General features: G+C 31.9%; 2 protein-coding genes across 2 annotated transcripts; both read left to right on the top strand.

The window, feature by feature from the left end:
• The first annotated feature begins 306 nt into the window (after positions 1 to 306).
• LOC100261117 (ribonucleoside-diphosphate reductase large subunit) lies at positions 307 to 5,840 on the top strand. Its single transcript, XM_002278166.4, has 17 exons — positions 307 to 910; positions 1,329 to 1,390; positions 1,481 to 1,568; positions 1,937 to 2,200; positions 2,376 to 2,616; positions 2,708 to 2,784; positions 2,966 to 3,136; positions 3,234 to 3,326; positions 3,431 to 3,580; positions 3,651 to 3,737; positions 3,850 to 4,014; positions 4,108 to 4,227; positions 4,501 to 4,703; positions 4,793 to 4,942; positions 5,028 to 5,175; positions 5,281 to 5,364; positions 5,456 to 5,840. Exons 1-17 carry the CDS (start codon positions 683 to 685, stop codon positions 5,549 to 5,551), a joined length of 2,427 nt encoding a protein of 808 aa, XP_002278202.1. The 5' UTR covers positions 307 to 682; the 3' UTR covers positions 5,552 to 5,840.
• A 7,244-nt stretch (positions 5,841 to 13,084) lies between these two features.
• On the top strand, positions 13,085 to 15,038 carry LOC100264647 (ethylene-responsive transcription factor ERF110). The gene is made up of 2 exons (XM_002278190.5): positions 13,085 to 13,879; positions 14,151 to 15,038. Exons 1-2 carry the CDS (start codon positions 13,525 to 13,527, stop codon positions 14,852 to 14,854), a joined length of 1,059 nt encoding a protein of 352 aa, XP_002278226.1. The 5' UTR covers positions 13,085 to 13,524; the 3' UTR covers positions 14,855 to 15,038.
• Positions 15,039 to 16,808: the final 1,770 nt, after the last annotated feature.

Genomic DNA, 16,808 nt, shown 5'->3' with positions numbered 1-16,808 from the left:
TATTTTTGTTTAAAATATTTATAAAAATAAATTTTATAAATAAAATAAATACAAGGAAAAGTGTTTACATCAAAATTTATAAGGTTCAAGGGAAATTAAGTACCCGTATAATTTATTTACACCTTAATTTGATTACCCTAATGACATTTATTCATATTTTTGCTTGAGGATTTAGGTTTAGTCTACCCTAAGATGTGAGATATTTTATAAAAGAATAAGATAAGAAAAATGTGACAGAAATTAAAAAAAAAAAAAAAATCCTAATTCTTGAAGTGGTCCTCCACCAATGAACACAAAACCCGCGCCAAAGGAAAAAGAGCGGCAAGGCATGGTCTCAAATGTTGGCATTAGCATAAATTTGTAATTAACAGAAGGAAAAAGAAAAAGAAACAACAAGAAAAGGAGCAACAAGTGGTCCCTACGCCTTCAACACCGCACTTGCCAGCGCCCGTCCGCGCCATTCGCTCCAAAAAGGCCCTCACTTTCTAGCGGGAAAACTTCAAAATCCCCACCAACCCATGTAGAGGGAAACCCTAATTACAAATTTCAAACTCTCTATCTTCTCTCGCACACTTCTTGTGGAGGTTCTTTATATATATATATAGATATGGGGGTGTGCTGGTAGTGGGTGTGCAAGGAACCTGTTCGACGGAATTCCTGAGTAAGAAATAGTTCGAGAACAATGTATGTGGTGAAGAGAGATGGGCGTCAGGAGTCGGTGCATTTCGACAAGATCACGGCCCGGTTAAAGAAGCTGAGTTATGGGTTGAGTATAGATCACTGCGATCCCGTGCTTGTGTCTCAGAAGGTGTGCGCTGGGGTCTACAAGGGCGTCACTACCAGCCAGCTTGATGAATTGGCCGCTGAAACCGCCGCTGCTATGACTGCCAATCACCCCGATTATGCCTCGGTTGGTTTTTCTCCTTTTATTTCTTTCTTTTTCTCCATTTTGTCTTAAATACATAGGTTAATTGATTATGGGTGGTCATTTTTGAAACTTGGTTCTGTTTTCCTCATTTTCTTGGGCTTTTGGTCACGGGTTTAGTCTGATTTTGTGTCAAAAGTTTTTGGTTCTTGTTATGATTGGCAATTACAAATTTTGGCCCTTTGGCTTTTATTTTTTATTTTTATTTTTAGTGTTTGATTCCCGGTTTAGTTGATTTTGAGATTAGTTTTTAGAAATCTCTGGATCTTGGTTTGGTTTATTTTGTATCTATGTTTCAAAGAATACTTGACCGTCCTTTGTATGGTTTTCATGGGATTCACAATTGAAGATACAAGGGTTTGTTTCTATTTTAATGATTTATGTGACCATTTGATATGTACAGTTGGCTGCAAGGATCGTTGTTTCAAATCTGCATAAGAACACAAAGAAATCATTTTCAGAGACGTAGGTGCTTCAAAATTTCCATTAATCTTGCGTTTCTTTTTTCTATTTTTTGATTTGGGAAAATGGCTGAAATCTACTTTGTCATTGTAGGATCAAAGAGATGTACAATCATTTTAATGAGAGATCTGGGCTGAAGGCTCCTCTGATTGCGGCTGATGTTTATGAAATAATCATGAAGGTATTCCAACTTGTCATTTGATAAATTTCTTTATCAAAATTCAACTAAAATGGGAATTCTAGTTTTGTACTCTTCTACATAGTTAGAGAAAACGTTGTTTGTGAGAAAATGATTATGTTATATTGTTTATTATACTGTCCTTGCCAAAACATGTTAGCAGTTGGAAAATTTTAGGATTTTGGTGGTCATGTTACATGAGTTTTGGTTTATGACTTCTTTGGTGAAGTTTGTTACTCATGTTTTATGTTTGACAAGGCCTGGCATTTGTCTGGTGGTGTGCATGTCTGGATCTTGACTTGGAAATATAGAATTGCTGGTCCTTGACACAAATCTCAACAATTCTATTTGTTTATTTCTTCTTTCTTCAGAATGCTGCTCGTTTGGACAGTGAAATCATTTATGACCGGGACTTTGATTATGATTACTTTGGTTTCAAAACCCTTGAGAGGTCCTACCTCCTGAAGATTCAAGGGAAGGTTGTAGAAAGGCCTCAGCACATGTTGATGAGAGTTTCTGTTGGAATTCACAAGGATGACATTGATTCTGCTATCAAAACATACCATTTAATGTCTCAGCGTTGGTTCACTCATGCTTCACCCACTCTTTTCAATGCAGGAACACCAAGGCCCCAAGTATGTTTCACACGCACATGAACTAGATTTTATATAACTTGTCCATTTTCCTCTTTTTCTTATGTTTTTATTTATTACTTTTATTAGTTGATTGTGGAATATGCTGTTAGGATCCTTTGCTTGAACAGTGTACATTGGTCTTTGCTAATTTCTGTGTTCTGTTATGTGCTGACAGCTGAGTAGCTGCTTCCTTATTTGCATGAAAGATGATAGTATTGAAGGAATATATGACACTCTAAAGGAGTGTGCTGTTATCAGCAAGTCTGCTGGAGGAATTGGTGTTTCTGTTCATAACATTCGTGCCACAGGAAGTTATATTCGTGGAACAAATGGGACATCCAATGGCATTGTTCCTATGCTACGGGTGTTCAATGACACTGCCCGTTATGTTGATCAAGGAGGAGGCAAGAGGAAGGGTACAATCATTAAACCTTGCTTTATTTTGCTGAGGGTAATGTTCAAAAATTTGATTGTGCCTTGTGTAAATGTGATAATCTCTGCATACAGGTGCTTTTGCTGTGTACTTGGAGCCATGGCATGCTGACATATTTGAGTTTCTAGATCTTAGGAAAAACCATGGAAAGGTATGGCTGGATTGGCTCAGATCATTGTCATATGACCTTGATTTGTGAAATTCTCTGTTATTTTAGTTTTTAAATATCTTCACTTGTTCTATTGTATCTGCTTTCTTCACCATGTGCAGGTGTTGAACTACAAATAACCATAATATCTGTTGTTGTTGTTTTTTTTTTTTTTTTTTTGCAGGAGGAGCATAGGGCTCGAGATCTATTTTATGCTCTTTGGGTACCTGATCTCTTTATGGAAAGAGTTCAGAGTAATGGGCATTGGTCCCTGTTTTGCCCTAATGAAGCTCCAGGTTTGGCTGATTGTTGGGGTCAAGAATTTGTGGATCTGTACACCCAGTATGAAAGGGAGGTAATCATTCTGATTTTGTTTGTGTTTCTTTGAAATGTGATTTCTATTTGTGTTTTGTCAAAATTAACTTCTAATTTCACTCTTTTTTTGCTCTTAGGGCAAGGCAAAGAAAGTTGTCCAGGCACAGAATCTCTGGTTTGAAGTTTTGAAATCCCAGATAGAAACTGGAACCCCCTATATGCTGTTTAAGGTGGTTTATAAATTCTATGCAAAATCATTTCTGCTCCCATGATTCTTTTTATTTGGTGGTTTATGTTTTAATTTTGTTCTCTTTTTCTCTTACCCTTCTTATAGGATTCTTGCAATAAAAAAAGTAATCAACAGAATCTGGGTACCATTAAATCTTCAAACTTATGTACTGAGATCATTGAGTACACCAGTGCTGATGAAACTGCTGTATGCAATTTGGCATCAATTGCTCTACCGCGATATGTTAGAGAAAAGGTGCGTCATATGATTGACATGTGTGTATCAAAATTACTTTGTTCTGATTTGTAATTTTCTATTTGGTTAGGGGGTTCCAATGGAATCAAATCCTTCAAAGCTTGTTGGGAGCAGAGGTTCTAAGAATCGATTTTTTGATTTTGACAAACTAGCAGAGGTCTGATATTTTTTACCTTAGCACATATGTTTCTGCTTTTGTTTGTTCATTTGTGTTATTAGCATATAAAAAAATCAGCATGTAACTCTTTTTTTTTTTTCTTTTGTTACAGGTTACTGCAATAGTTACATCAAATCTGAACAAAATAATTGATGTTAACTACTACCCGGTAGAGACTGCAAAAAGGTCAAACTTGCGTCATAGACCCATTGGTCTTGGAGTTCAGGGTCTTGCAGATACCTTCATTTTGCTTGGCATGGCATTTGATTCACCAGAGGTAAAGCTAATTTTGCAGGGCAAATACTTCATTGTGCTCCTGTGGATTCCAATGATACTTAGCTGTGATAATTAATTTGACTATTGACTGCAGGCTCAACAGCTTAACAAAGACATATTTGAGACCATATACTACCATGCTCTAAAGGCTTCTTGTGAGTTGGCTATGAGAGAAGGCCCCTATGAGACTTATGATGGATGTCCAGTGAGTAAGGTATGTTGTGTTGATAGGAACTTCTATGCCACTGCATGGGAGCTCCGTGACTGCTTATATATGAATGTCTGTTCTATTGCAGTGCCTTTTTGTTTTGGTTAGGAACAATCTTCTTTCTGCCTATCCCATTTCTACCCTTGATGCATCTCTGAAGTTTAATTCTACAAGACATGAAGTTTTCCTTTTAAAAAATGCCCAAAAAGATTGGCAGTTATCCATGTTGTAATTGAGACTACTATGTTCTAGCTGCTTAGATATCCATTGTATTTGTAGGGAATTCTTCAACCTGACATGTGGGGTGTAACTCCTTCAAGTCGGTGGGATTGGGATGCTCTTAGGAAAATGATATCAGAAAATGGAATAAGAAATTCACTTCTTGTAGCACCTATGCCCACTGCTTCAACCAGCCAGATTCTTGGAAACAATGAGTGCTTTGAGCCCTATACTTCCAATATCTACAGTAGGAGAGTTCTAAGGTTTGTTTTGCTACCCTAACCTGTTCATTTTCTAAGATTTAGTACTTTTGTTGCCATCTAAGTCTCCTCTTTCCTTGTTTCTTTGTCAGTGGTGAATTTGTTGTGGTAAACAAGCATCTTCTTCATGACTTAACTGAGATGGGTCTTTGGTCACCTACTCTTAAGAACCAGATAATTTATGAGAATGGCTCTGTTCTAAAAATGTCTGAAATTCCTGAGGATTTGAAAGTCATCTATAGGTATGTATTTATCATTTGTTTCTTGTCTTTCTTTTTACCCACATTTTATACTCCTTTCTGTACTAAGACAATTTCTTGCAATCAGGACTGTTTGGGAGATCAAGCAAAAGACATTGGTTGATATGGCTGTGGACCGTGGATGCTACATAGACCAGAGTCAAAGCCTGAATATACACATGGACCAACCAAATTTTGGAAAACTTACGTCCTTGCATTTTTATGCATGGTCCAAGGTATCAACTTCTTTCACTTATGCTTGATGATGCATAGCTGTAATGGTTCATAAAGTGGTTTACTAATCTTCTTATGTTGTTTCTTCCTGTTCATGGACACAAAAGGGCCTGAAAACAGGAATGTACTATCTACGGTCACGGGCTGCAGCTGATGCCATCAAATTTACCGTTGACACCTCTATTCTCCAGGTGATTACTGGTTAATTGCTATGTCTTTACCCTCTCAGTTAACTTGTGTATTTTATTGAGATGTAAATTCTTCTGTTCGTTGGCAATGCAGGAAAGGACCAAGACAGCAGATGATGATGATACCAAAATGGCACAAATGGTATGTTCCCTAACAAATCGTGAAGAATGCATGGCTTGTGGAAGTTAAAGAGTTGTATGCGAAGTAATTGGCACTTGGGTTGCTTTTGCTTGGGATTCCTTTCCAGCATGCTCTGAGACGAAGACCGCTTGCCCATTCACCAGTCTCATAAAAATGGCTTTTTTAAATGTTTTAAGATATGGGTTTTACATCTGAGTATTCAGATGGAAGTTTATATTAACCTCAACTTTCTGTATAGCTTTACAAATGGTGTTGGTATTTCTGGATATGTATTTGTTGGTAACTAGGATCCTCAATGGCAAATATAAATGGAAATTGTCTCAATTTCAATGCTTTATATTATGAATTTCAGGCCTCTGTACTCAAAGAAAACGACATATCATCATATATCGAGATGGTCAATTGAAGGTTCGGTCGCACTTCCTCCATTATTTTGTCTGTAGTGGCTATGGCCCATGCCTCACTCAATGTAACCATCGAGGCCCATAAACTTTCATTCTCTAGCCCATCAATTTGTGGTTCATTGATGATTTAACTCATTATTGCTACTGGACAATTGGGTTGACCCTGTAGCTTCCTATAGGCTGCTTTGCCTTCGTTAGAAAGCTAAGTCTTGGGCGTTTGTTAGCTAAAATTCCATGTACATACCACCGTCAATGAATCTTGAACAAGCAGAGGGGCCCTAAGTTATTCATAAGGAAGACTGGGTAAAACGTGGACATCCTTTTCAGGGAAAAAAAGAAAAATATGTTTGTTTCATGGCAAAAAAAGGCAATTTTTCTTTGGGTGAAGCTCTGCAGCCCATGTCAATTGTTGTGATTGTGAAATTCACTAAAATCATGTAGTAGTGAGAAGTCACTTGTGAAATTCAACAAGGGGACCAATTCAATAATGATCTTGTTTTGTTTTTGGTGATGATACATCTGTATATCTCTACTTGGTTGTTTGAGCTTTCATCCTGCTTGCTCTTAGGTTGGACCATGGCGACCACCCTATTACTATCATTATTGATCATTATCGAAGTTGTTTGGACCACTCTGCTAAATCAATCCTCCTAAAGGAGATGGTGTGGACATTTGTCCAATACCCAAACTAGCTTTGCTTGACCTGTTTGATGAAGTAACTCTCTTTGTTTGTCCATGTGATTTAGGGTTATTTAATTAAAATGCTTACTTTGGAAGAATGACATCTTTTTGGACGAAAATACCCTCCATCCATGGAGCTTGTTTACACCCATTTTACATCAAAAACATTTTCTTATAAAATAAAATAAAAAGTGTTTTTATCTTTTAAGCTCATATTTATAATTTAGAATTCATTTGATAGTAATTTTAAAAAGTATTTTTATCATTTTTAACACTTAAAAATTTATATCATTCAAGTGTTAGAAAGACTAAAAATATTTTTTAAAATCACTATCAAACGCAATATTATAAAGTGAGGAAGATTTTGAATATTGACCCGAACTCAGATTCGGTCTCATACCATTTTCTTAGGAAAAAAAAAAGATTAATTTCCACCATGAATAAAGTTATAACAAGAAGACTGGATATTTTCAAGAGCATGTGTCATCCATGAAGTCACAAACCTAAAACCAGCTTCATTTTGTTTCCTTTTATGCTTGGCCTTTTGCTCTCGTTTTCTACATTTTCTGCCATTGACATTGACCATCTCCAAATTGAAAGTTCTAGAAATCTGCAAGATAAGATGACGGATTTACTATAAAAGTATGAACCCTTTTGCTGTGGTGTTAGAACTGGACAAAAGAGGCTGCCCATGACCATAGGCAAATTAACTAAAAAACAAAAGAGAACATGTCAAAATTGAACTTCCTCTACATTCTTAATGGGGTTTTCCTAACACTTTATATATATATATATATATATTTTTTTTTTTTTTTTTGGTGTGGTTCAAGAATTGGAAAAACATCCCCCTTGGATCAAAGATTTGGGTCAAAAGCATGGTGTTGGTGGGAGATATTATTTGCCCTAATTGGTTGGGAGTTGCATGTGTGCCAATTAATGATTTATTTTGAACCAATTTGAGTTTGAATTGACAATTGGAGTGTTGTTGAATCTTAGCCCTAACTTCCCCAAAAAGAAAATAATAATAATTGTTTGACAATAACTGTTGTTAAAATCACACCAAAAAAGTTTATGTTATAAATGATAGGATTAAAGTATAAAATAATGATGCCAAATATAAATAAATGGGTATGATCGGGTTTAATATAAAGTACTAATATCTAAATATGTAAGTGATATAATGTTGTTGGTCACGTGTTTTAATAAATACCAAAGTTATCATTAATAAAACAATTTTTTAATAACTCAGATATGAAAAATAGTTTTTTCGATTTGTGTTTTATATAATGTGAAAGTTTCGGACCATTTTTAATTATTTTACATAACATTTTACAAAAAACCTAAAATTTGAAGTTGTGTTTGATTTGAAAAACATTTTATAGTTTTCATTTTCTACTTTTATTTTTTTATTTGATTAAAAATGTGTTTAATTAAGAAATGTGAAAATTAGTTTTTGGAAATGAGATATGTAAAATCTGGTGTCATTTTGAGCTTTTACTAAAATAAATTCTATTTCTTCTCAGAATAAAAAGGAAAAACAATCTAAAAATGTCAATCAATTGTGGGTTACTTTGATTCATAAAGTGTGTGTGATGGGCACTTGGATTTTATCAAAGAATGTCAAACTTGGACTTGTTCTAATTTTATCAAAGTATGTCGCCTACTTTTCTCTTGTTTTAAGTGAACACAACTATATTATAAAAACCATAATTTAGGAGGAAGGTCGACAAGAGATTTGCTTAGTGGCAGGAATTTTAAACCTCTCTCTCTCTCTCTCTCTAGATGGTCGACAAGAGATTTGTTTGGTGGCAGGAGTTTTAAACCACTCTCTCTCTCTCCCTCTCCCTGACTCCCTCCCTCCCATAACAAAAAGAGTCAATTTTTTATCAATTGAGGCACGAGTGAAGTGAAAGAGCGAGAAAATATATTAAAAGAAAATATATTTTTTACAATTGTATTATAAATTTTTTAAAAATTAATTAAAAATTTATATATTTTTAAATTATTAAATTTTATATTAAAAAGTTAAAATAAATTAAATAAGTTTAATGTATAAATTGTTGATTTTAAATATATATTTTTATTTTTTTTTCCCTCGAATTTTTTTGAAAACCAATAGTTTCAGTATTAAAGAAGTAAGGTTAAATTTCAAATTAAAAAATATTTTCATCTTTTAATACTATATTTACTAAAAGACATAAGTCTTATTATATTTTCGAAAATATCAAAATAAAGATAAATCACGATAGAAAAAAGTATGTAGTATATGATTGAGAGTTGTATTTAAATATTTATTTTGAGATGCAAAGAAGGCTTTTAAGACTCCCCAAAGGTCTAGAAGGTCCAAATTAATCTTTCAAGCCTTCCACTGTTGAACTTATAAAAATTATTTGTGACATGGAGGCTGATGAAGATGCCCATGTGCTAATAGCTTAATCAAATGCCAATCTTGTTGAATCAAAGCATGAGATTAGCAGCCTCAAAGTAAACTAATAGTAGAGTTGAAATTTGGGCAATTTGATGGGAAGCAAACAAAGATAATGGTCCACCCTTCACTTCCACTACATATAGGGTCAAGCTTTTTGAATATAGCCAAGTAAACACCATTCTATTCTACCCCCTTCCATCCATATCACACAAGGAAACAAAGAAATAAAAATAAAATGAGAGAGAAGAAGAAGAGGAGCTCTGAGAATTTGGTGCCCCATCTTCTTTGGTGGACATTTCTATGTTTAGTAGGACAAAAAAAAAAAAACTTCTTATGTTGATAACTTAAGAGTGGTTTGGGAATGATGTTGAAAAGATTTTGAAAGCGATTTATTAAAAAAATTATTTTTATGTTTAGATTTAGGGAAGTACTAAGAAAAGAAAAAAATATATATATTAAGTAAATGGGCTTTTTCATATTTTGTTTTATTATACAAAAAATAAAAAATCAAATAAATTAAAATTAATAAAATCATATTGATTTTAAATATATTTTTATTTTATTTTCATCATTTTCTATAAACAATTATTTGATAGCTAATTCTTTTAAAAATCATTTCTCTTTTTGTTTTATGACACATTACTAAAAAAAGGTATTAAAATATATTTTTATAAGCACTAACACCATTATTTTCCTTGAGTGTTTCCACATAATATAATATAGGTATGTTTGGTTCTAGAAAGTATTAAGAAAAAATTTATAATATAAAAAATATGAAAGAAAATCAAATATAATTAAAATTAGTTAAAAATTTATGTATTTTAAATTATTTAATTTTATATAATAGAAAAATATAAATAAAATAAACTTTAAAAATTATATAAAGATAATTTATTAATTTTAAATACAATTAAAATTTTTTTTTTCACTTTTTCTTTCCTTCTATTTTTCTCCTTTATTTACTTTCCTTTATATTTTTTCTCAAATTTCCCATAACCAAATCATAAATATCTTTACTTTTAATAAAAACATTTTTAGCCACAACTAGTAAATACTCCTCTTTTTATATTAAACAAAAAAAAATAGAGGTTATCTCCAACAGAGGGTTTTATTTCATTTTAAATATTTAGTATTTTTTTTTTCATAATACATAATTTTGAATAAAGGGTAAACCCAAAAATAAAAAATAAAAAAAACCCACAAAGTCAAATTTTCAAAAATCAAATATTGGGACTTTAAAGAGCATTGTTGAATGCCACAGTGGGTGGATTTTCAACCATTTTTTTCCCACTACTTCATCACTTTCAACATCTGAATCTTCATTCTTCACTGTAAGGGTAATAAATTTTTGGCCATGTGAGCTCTCAACTTTGACTATGACCTTCCCTTAAAAAATGGTAATCTAATAATAATAATAATAAAATAACAATAATTTTATTATAATTTCCCCACATGGGCTAGAGTTGAAAATGAAAAAAAAATGTTTTTTTATTTGTTTGAATTGCTTTTTATTTATTTATTTATTATTATTTACTATTTTTCCTTTTGACAAGAATAATTGAGAACTTCAATTTATTTATTTATATAATCCCAATTGACATTTTCTATAGTTATTCATATTTCATTAAATCAAAATAATTGTTTTTTAAACCTAATTATCAATTTCCTGAAAATAATTTTAGTTTTACTTTATTAACATTTGTTAAAAAATAAATTATTCTTAAAAAATTGTAATTTATTTTTATTTTTATAGAGAATAATAAATATATTTTTAAAATGATTTCACATTTGATTAAGTAATGTGGCTAATTTTTATTTTTATTTTTAGGATTTAAGATTAAATTTGATAATATTTCAAATAATATACGTAAATTCTTGCAATTTTTATTATTATTTTAATAAAGTTTTTAAATAATCAAATCTCTTGTGAATACTAAGTAGTTAGCTTGAGCCTTGAGGTAGTGCACATCGCCAGATCACTCATCACAACTGACAATCTATACGGATCATTTGTCAAACTTTTGACTAAAGTAAACGCTGACCACCGTCTGAATCACCAATCCAATACGTCCACATCACCCGACATTGCCGCTACTGGCTCCACACGGAGTCACACGGATCTAATCCTTGTCTCTGGGCGGTGGGTTGGTCACTTGGTCCAACCTCTGAGCTATCTCCTACTTGTTACTCATAAAATAAGCTTGACGGGTTCACAATTGTGATTTCTGGCATAATATTTTTATTTATTTATTTTAATCATATTAAATGTCATATTATTAAACTTAAAAATTAAATTATAAAATAAAAATACCTCTCATAGTAGCAAAAGAAAAAAAGAAAAAAAAAAGCCTTTTACAAAAAGCAATTTTACTTTTAAAGTTATAGCCTTGTTTTATAAAATTAAGATACCATTTAAAAGTAATTATAATTAAAAAGATTTTATTATAAAATTATTGTATTCATAATAAATGCTTTTAAGAAAATTTATTTTGTATTTTGATGTAAAAAAAATTTATAATATCTTTAATAATTATTTTTGGAATAATCATTTGCCATAATTCTTATAAAAATACTTGAAAAAAAAAATAATTTTACTAGAGTCCATTTGATAATGGTCGAAGAAACACTTTTAATCTTCAAAACAATCGAGTAATTAACAAAATTTAGGAAATAGTTTTTAATTTTTTAAAAACTTACTTATAATGTTAAAAAAAAAAAAAAAAAAAGGATAAGTGATTTTCTTAAAAACACTTTCAAAACAAAAAATATTTTCACTAAAAACACTTTAGAACAAAAATAATATCAAACACATTCTAATAAGAGTGTGTTTTGGAGTGATTTTAAAAAACGTTTCTAATATTTTTAACACTTAAACGATAAAATATTTCAAGTGTTAGAAAGATTAAAAGTGTTTTCTAAAATCATTGTCAAATGAACTTTAAAAATTTGTTTCACATTGACTTTAGGAAGTTCTTTTAATTTGAAAAATGTTTTTTTAAAATAAATAGGTATTCGATAAAATTTCAAAAACACTTTTTATAGTGTTAAAAAATTACTTATAGTGTTTTATAAAAAAATATTTGATCGATAGTTTTTCTAAAATTATTTCGAGTAAAAATATTATCAAACACACTTTAAAAGTACTTCGAATTGAAAAATTGTCCAACGTATCTTAAAAGCTCAATTTTCCATGATTTTAAGAAGCGTTTATATGTGTTCATCGTTCGTAAAGAACTCTCTTTTCATAAAATTTTTAAGTTTCAAAAATGCTGTAAATATTTCATAAAATCCCAACCAAATTATTCATACTTCACTTCAAAACGATTCTCAATATTTTTAAAAGCCAATTTTAAATATTTATTTTTTAAAAGGAAATGTATCCGAAAGTTAGATATTTGAAAATTTAATCATTCTCAAAAGTGCCCTAACCATATACTTATTGAACTTAAAAATAAGATCCAAATAATGTTTTTATTTTCTTGAGAATATTTACCAACCATGGAAGCATTTTTCTTCAAAATTAAAGATAAAATAAAGCTTTAATAACCTAATAGAGATGGTTTAAAATAAGGATAATTACAATGAAAGTTTTAATCAAATAACATTTTACACAAGTTCTTTTAATAATTTCTATGCCCTTTTTAAATTAATTTTTAAAATAAAATTATTGCATATATCCAAAAATTCTTATTCAACTTGAAAAAAGAATTTTCAATTCAAAAAAGAAATAAAAAATTAGATTATATTTTGTTCACGAGAAATAATTAAGAAAGAAAAAAATATTAAAAAAATCAAATATAATTAAAATTAATTATACATACATGCATTTTTAAACTAAACAAAATAAGTGTGAAGATACATATAAAAATAATTTATTAATAGTTTTTTTATTTTTTTTCCTTATCATTTTTCCCATGTATTTTCTCTCTGAAAAAAAAAACAAATAAACCCTCCATTGTTAACATTTCTTTCAAACCAAACAGATCAGCTAGACATCCAAACAAAGTCATCACCGCCACTTGCAAACCCCTACAAAACCAAATCCATAAACTCCAACTTGGACACTTGTGATGGGTTCACCCTTGTCGACATTTGCCAACAAGTCACTTCCTCAAACCGCCAAACCCGCCCACAACCCCCCCTCCCCCCCGGGCTTCCTTGTCGGCGCTAAAATCTCCACCGACCCCATTCCCACTGCCTGTTACCGACTTCCACCTTCCTCAATTGTTTTTTGTATTCGTTCACACCGGTCCTTTTTGACCCTCCTGCTACAAGCTTCCATATCCTTTTTCTGTCACCATTATCTGCAGTTTTTATCATTCCAAGAAACCAATTTGTCAAACCCCTCCAGTGTGTCCACACCATTTTTTGTTTCCTTACATCGGAAGATCCATTTGGCGGTTCTTATCAAGCCTTGATCTCTATATAAATGCTGTTCCATTCTGGGAACGAAGGAGATTGATAGTTGACTGCTATTGTGGGGTTGGGGTTCAGGTTTTTTGGGTTTCATGTGCGTGTTGAAGGTGGCGAACGCGAGAAAATCTGAACAGAGATTGAGGGTTGAGGGGGTCAGGGACGATGAGATGGACGGCGGCGCTGCCTCAGGGGTGATGTTTCCGGGGCATAACAGAGAGAGGGAGATGTCAGCAATGGTGACTGCTCTCACCAATGTGGTGGCCGGCCACGTTTCTGATGATCTGGTGAACCAGACTGGCTCTGACCCCTGTTGTTTGCTGGGTTCTTGTTCGTGGGGCGCAGGCCACAAGAGAGGACGAGATGATCAAGGCCATGTCTCTGAATCAGTTTCCACTATTTCTAGAGCTTTTGGCGATCTTTCACATGGAGGATCATCATCTTTCAGAGGTGGCTCTCTCTCTCTCTCTCGCTCCCTCCCTCTTTACATACACTCTTTCAAATCATATTTTTGCAACCTTGGAGAGGGATAATTAAGTGGAGGAAGACAAATGACAAAAGTAATAAAGAATGTGAAGCCCAAAGCCTTCAAACATTTTTGCATGTAGTAAATACACATGACATATCTATATATAGTTGAATAGTGAACTTCCTAAAATCTTTATCACTTTTTGGTTAAATTTTCTTATTCTTATTCTGTTCTATATATATGTATAAATAGTTGGAGAAGGTTCGGTGTTGAATACGAATACAACGGCAGCCAGTGAGAGTTCATTAATGGTTCCCACATATGAGTATGTTGATACGTACAGAGGAGAGCCAAGGAGGAGATACAGAGGAGTGAGGCAGAGGCCATGGGGGAAGTGGGCAGCTGAAATAAGGGATCCCTACAGAGCTGCCAGGGTGTGGTTGGGCACATTCGACTCTGCTGAAGCCGCAGCAAGAGCTTATGATGAGGCTGCTCTCCGGTTCAGAGGCAACAAAGCTAAACTCAACTTCCCTGAAAACGTCCAGCTCCGGCCATCTCCCTCCGGTTCTCAGGCAACCCAGTTGGCCATTTCCGATTCTCCAGAAACCCTTTTCTCGGTTCCTTCATACACCAACCCCATAGTTCAATCTCAACCACTTCACCGGAGCCGGAGCTCTGAGCTTCCCGGAGATTACTTCAACTATTCTCAGATGGGTTCGAGCTCTTCCGATTATTTTCCGAGGCAGCCCATGAATTTATTAGACCAAATGCGCCTGGCTTCTCCTTTACAATCTTCGTCCTCGTTGTCTTCTTCTTCTCCTCTTGGTTCCTCTGTTTCATCTGCTTCATCATCTCCACCTCCTTTTTCCCCGTTTTTTCCGCCACAGCCTCCGTCCGCCGGTCAGAGTGGTGGAGCAGATATTCCGGCACCGCCATGGTCGGACACCAGCCAGTGATTACTGATTCCTCTAGATTGTTCGTTTGTTTCTGTTCCTGATTTTATGCATTAGTTGTATTGTTCTAATAAACCCACCAAACAGCCCATTAGAATCAGAGGATACATCATACTCGGCCTTTTGTATTTGATTTCATCTCATTTTCGATACGAGAAATAAAAAATACATAGTTTTTATTTTTCAACACCCTCTTAGTTTTATTTATTTGGAAAATTCACTGATATATTATATAATTTCTATATGAAATAAAAATGTATTATTAGCCAAAAAAAAAAGTTATTACCATCTAATCTGAGTTTGGAATGTGATAAATTTAAAAATGTGATTAAAGTAAATACATATATATATGAAAAATGTGATTAATATGAAAAAATATGAAAGATATTTTTTATATTAATAATTTGTTTGAAATTAGTTTTTGTTGCTTAAAACACAAATATATTATCTTTAAAATTTATTAAAATTTTGTTTTTAAAATAGAGTACTTTTTATAATAAATCTAAAGTGTTTTAGGATATTTTTCATAAATATTTTGATAAACAATACCGAAAACATGATAATAAATAAGATTTTTTTACATTTTATATAATATATACACTGTTGTAATAATTTTTTGAGTTTTAAAATAAAATTTTATTATTAAAAATAATTAAAAGTTGTTTTCAAAAACTTTTTTTTTTTTTTTTTGGCAACCCATACAAATTGGATAATGATATTTCATGGGATTTAGGGCCCGTTTTGCGGTTTTTTTAAAATTTTATTTTTAAAAATTGTTTACAAAATAGAGAATAAAAAACAATTTTTTTTAAAAAAAATTTTAAACAAGATTGTTTGGCAAGATGTTTAAAAAAATAGTTTTTTTAAAACAAAAAACAAAAGTCTTGTTTAAATGAAAGAATTTGTATTGTTTTTAAAAACAATATCTTACTTTTATTTTATAAAAATTTTATAAATTTAAGTTATAATAATATGAAATCAAATTCAATTTAAGTCTTATTTTAAAAAATTAAATCTATAATTATGTATGAATCGGATAAGAAATTGGTTGACCTATTTAGCTCAACCAGTCGAAAAGTGTAAAAACATTCTCTCTTTTAGATGCTTGTTCAACCGGTCAAGGTTAAACCTTAACCAGTTGAGATATAACGGTTACCTACCAAACATTAAATGCTAACAGCTAGTCAACTAGCTGAATTAAAGCTTGATTGGTCGAATTCCTAATGACTAGTTTAGTTGTTTTCTTTTATAAAAAGACTTCAATCTTCATTGTTTCAATATCTTAACCTTCCTAAACTTTTCTTAAATATATTTGAGCTTTGAAATAGTGTTTTTGAGTGCACTATTGTTTTAAAACTTGCATATCATTAGTGCACCTTTCAATTCTAATTTTTCTTATACATTTGAGCCTAAAAGTTTTGTAATAGGATCTTGTGAAATTACTTGTAAATCTTTGAGATGAAAGGAAAAATCTAAGTGTGAGATATCACTTAGGGATTTTCAAAAGTAGGGTATCTCTTGAAAATTGTAAAGGATGCTTAGAGCTAAAAGGGTGGATTGGAACCATAATCCAATTTTATTGCTTAAAGGCTTGGTTTGGAAACCTTAAAATAGTGAAACCTCAAGCTTGGAATTGAAGTTAGAGGAGAGTGGACGTAAGCTGGGTTGTGTCGAACTGCTATAAAAATCTTGTATTTGCATTGTCTCTTCTCTACTCTTTTACTTTATATGCGATTATCTTTATATTGTTTTATTATATATTTGCATATAATTGTTTTTTGCATTCATATAATTTAAATTTGCAAAAAAAAACCATCACTCTATTCACCCCCCTCTAAAGCGATTACCTTGGTAGGATTGGCATAATTTTTCTAACAAAAGTTAATATAATCTTGTAATTATAAATAAATTAAAAAATATATGGTTTTTAATCAAATATAAATAGTAATATTATAAT

Source organism: Vitis vinifera, chromosome 7, assembly GCF_030704535.1.
Source record: "Vitis vinifera cultivar Pinot Noir 40024 chromosome 7, ASM3070453v1".
Taxonomy (NCBI): Eukaryota; Viridiplantae; Streptophyta; class Magnoliopsida; order Vitales; family Vitaceae; genus Vitis; species Vitis vinifera.
The sequence above is the reverse complement of the archived record's forward strand: the minus strand, read 5'-3'. Positions and strand labels throughout refer to the sequence as shown.

Bases quoted from the DNA above. Each gene is read 5' to 3' on its own strand.
- LOC100261117 (XM_002278166.4), top strand. From the start codon at position 683: ATGTATGTGGTGAAGAGAGATGGGCGTCAGGAGTCGGTGCATTTCGAC. The intron at 2,201-2,375 runs GTATGTTTCACA...ATGTGCTGACAG, and splicing joins CAGGAACACCAAGGCCCCAA to CTGAGTAGCTGCTTCCTTAT. The intron at 3,137-3,233 runs GTAATCATTCTG...TTTTGCTCTTAG, and splicing joins ACACCCAGTATGAAAGGGAG to GGCAAGGCAAAGAAAGTTGT.
- LOC100264647 (XM_002278190.5), top strand. From the start codon at position 13,525: ATGTGCGTGTTGAAGGTGGCGAACGCGAGAAAATCTGAACAGAGATTG. The intron at 13,880-14,150 runs GTGGCTCTCTCT...ATGTATAAATAG, and splicing joins AGGATCATCATCTTTCAGAG to TTGGAGAAGGTTCGGTGTTG.